Genomic DNA, 1,429 nt, shown 5'->3' with positions numbered 1-1,429 from the left:
ACGTTCAAGCAGCTATATTACTTCAGATGTCCTAGCTCTTTTTAGGTTAAACACATTTGCGCGCCCTATTTTAAAATTAAGTTTCAGGTACAATTGTAGTAAAATCGACATGCATAGGAGCTTTATTACTGAGAGCGAGGAAATCGCTAACAAATATAAACGTGAGGGGTGCCCGGCTGTAAGATACTGTAAAAAGGGAACCTCTGTGTAGGCAGTTACCCGATTTTCATGCAGGCTTGTAGAGTTGCTGCCCTGCTCCTGTCGCAAAGCCACTGTCTCTGTTCACGGGTTGTGGGCGGCTCAGCTCCTCCTGCATTCGTGAGTGTGTAGCTTTAGTAGAAATGTGCATGAATGTGCTGGGGTACAACCACCCGTCAGGCTGCATCTGGCTGCAGCGTGCTGAAGAGGAGTCTGAGGGGAGAGAGTTGTCACTTTTCTCTGGCACCTTGGGCTTCCGACGAGGTCTATATTTATAGTTCGGGTATTTCTCTCGATGTTCGTCACGTAGTCTCTGGGCCCTGTCGAAGAATGGCCATTTTTCGGCTTCTGTAAGCATTTTCCATTGGTATCCCAGCCGCTTGCTGATCTCTGAGTTTTGCATCTGGGGATTTTCTAGAGCCACCTTGCGCCTTTGGTCTCGAGACCACAGCATGAAAGCATTCATGGGTCGTTTGATGCGGTCCTGACAGTCGTCCCTGCCACTTCCTCCTCTTTCACACCAATAATTTGAGCTAGGATTGCCCATCCAAAGCAAGGAAGTGGTTTTCCCAAACGCCTGGATAGTTTGTTGCTGCGCCGCGGGACTGTAATCACCAACGTTGTTTATTGCTCTGAACATAGCGTAGGACAGTTTACACCATTAATGGACAGGTTGCAACATCAGAAGGTGTAACTGTTCTGAAAATTTTTGTACTACTCAAACCTTATATATAGCAGACACTCCATTACTGTAGCTTTCGTGATAAAACGTTCGTTTCCCCTCCCACAGCAACTCCCCTAAAGCACCCGGCAGCTCTCCGCCAAACCCACGGAATCCACTTATACCCAAATAGCACTTCTGACTCATAGAAACATACTGGGTGTGCACTTCACACCTGACGCGACACGCAGAAGGCTCTAAATCCTGAAGACAGAGTTGGAAATTGTAATAAAGCACAGTATTTTGATGTAACAAAATTGGAGGCGCTCCCCCAACTCCGTGCTGCTCGCAAACTGGGAATAACAACCACTGACTGTGCAGAAAACAACCTATTGAAAGTAGAAATAAAGTCTCACCAAGATTAAATGCAAATAATCCCCAGGTTTCTAAGAACATAAATGTGAGATGGTTCCTTCAATACAAATAACCTACATAACAGAATGAAATTTATGCAATAAATGCTATGATAAATTAATATTAGAGACTCCATGCAAATGTCACTTCGTTCAG

The 1,429-nt window shown here is 45.1% G+C and overlaps 1 protein-coding gene across 1 annotated transcript; it reads right to left on the bottom strand.

The window, feature by feature from the left end:
• Positions 1-226: 226 nt before the first annotated feature.
• On the bottom strand, positions 227-838 carry LOC112320903 (sex-determining region Y protein). Its single transcript, XM_024578363.1, has one exon. The coding sequence runs from the start codon at positions 836-838 to the stop codon at positions 227-229; it is 612 nt and encodes a 203-aa protein (XP_024434131.1).
• Between the last annotated feature and the right edge of the window lie 591 nt (positions 839-1,429).

The sequence above is a fragment of the Desmodus rotundus genome, chromosome Y (genome assembly GCF_022682495.2).
Source record: "Desmodus rotundus isolate HL8 chromosome Y, HLdesRot8A.1, whole genome shotgun sequence".
NCBI lineage: Eukaryota > Metazoa > Chordata > Mammalia > Chiroptera > Phyllostomidae > Desmodus > Desmodus rotundus.
This window is presented reverse-complemented; position numbering and strand designations above follow the sequence as displayed.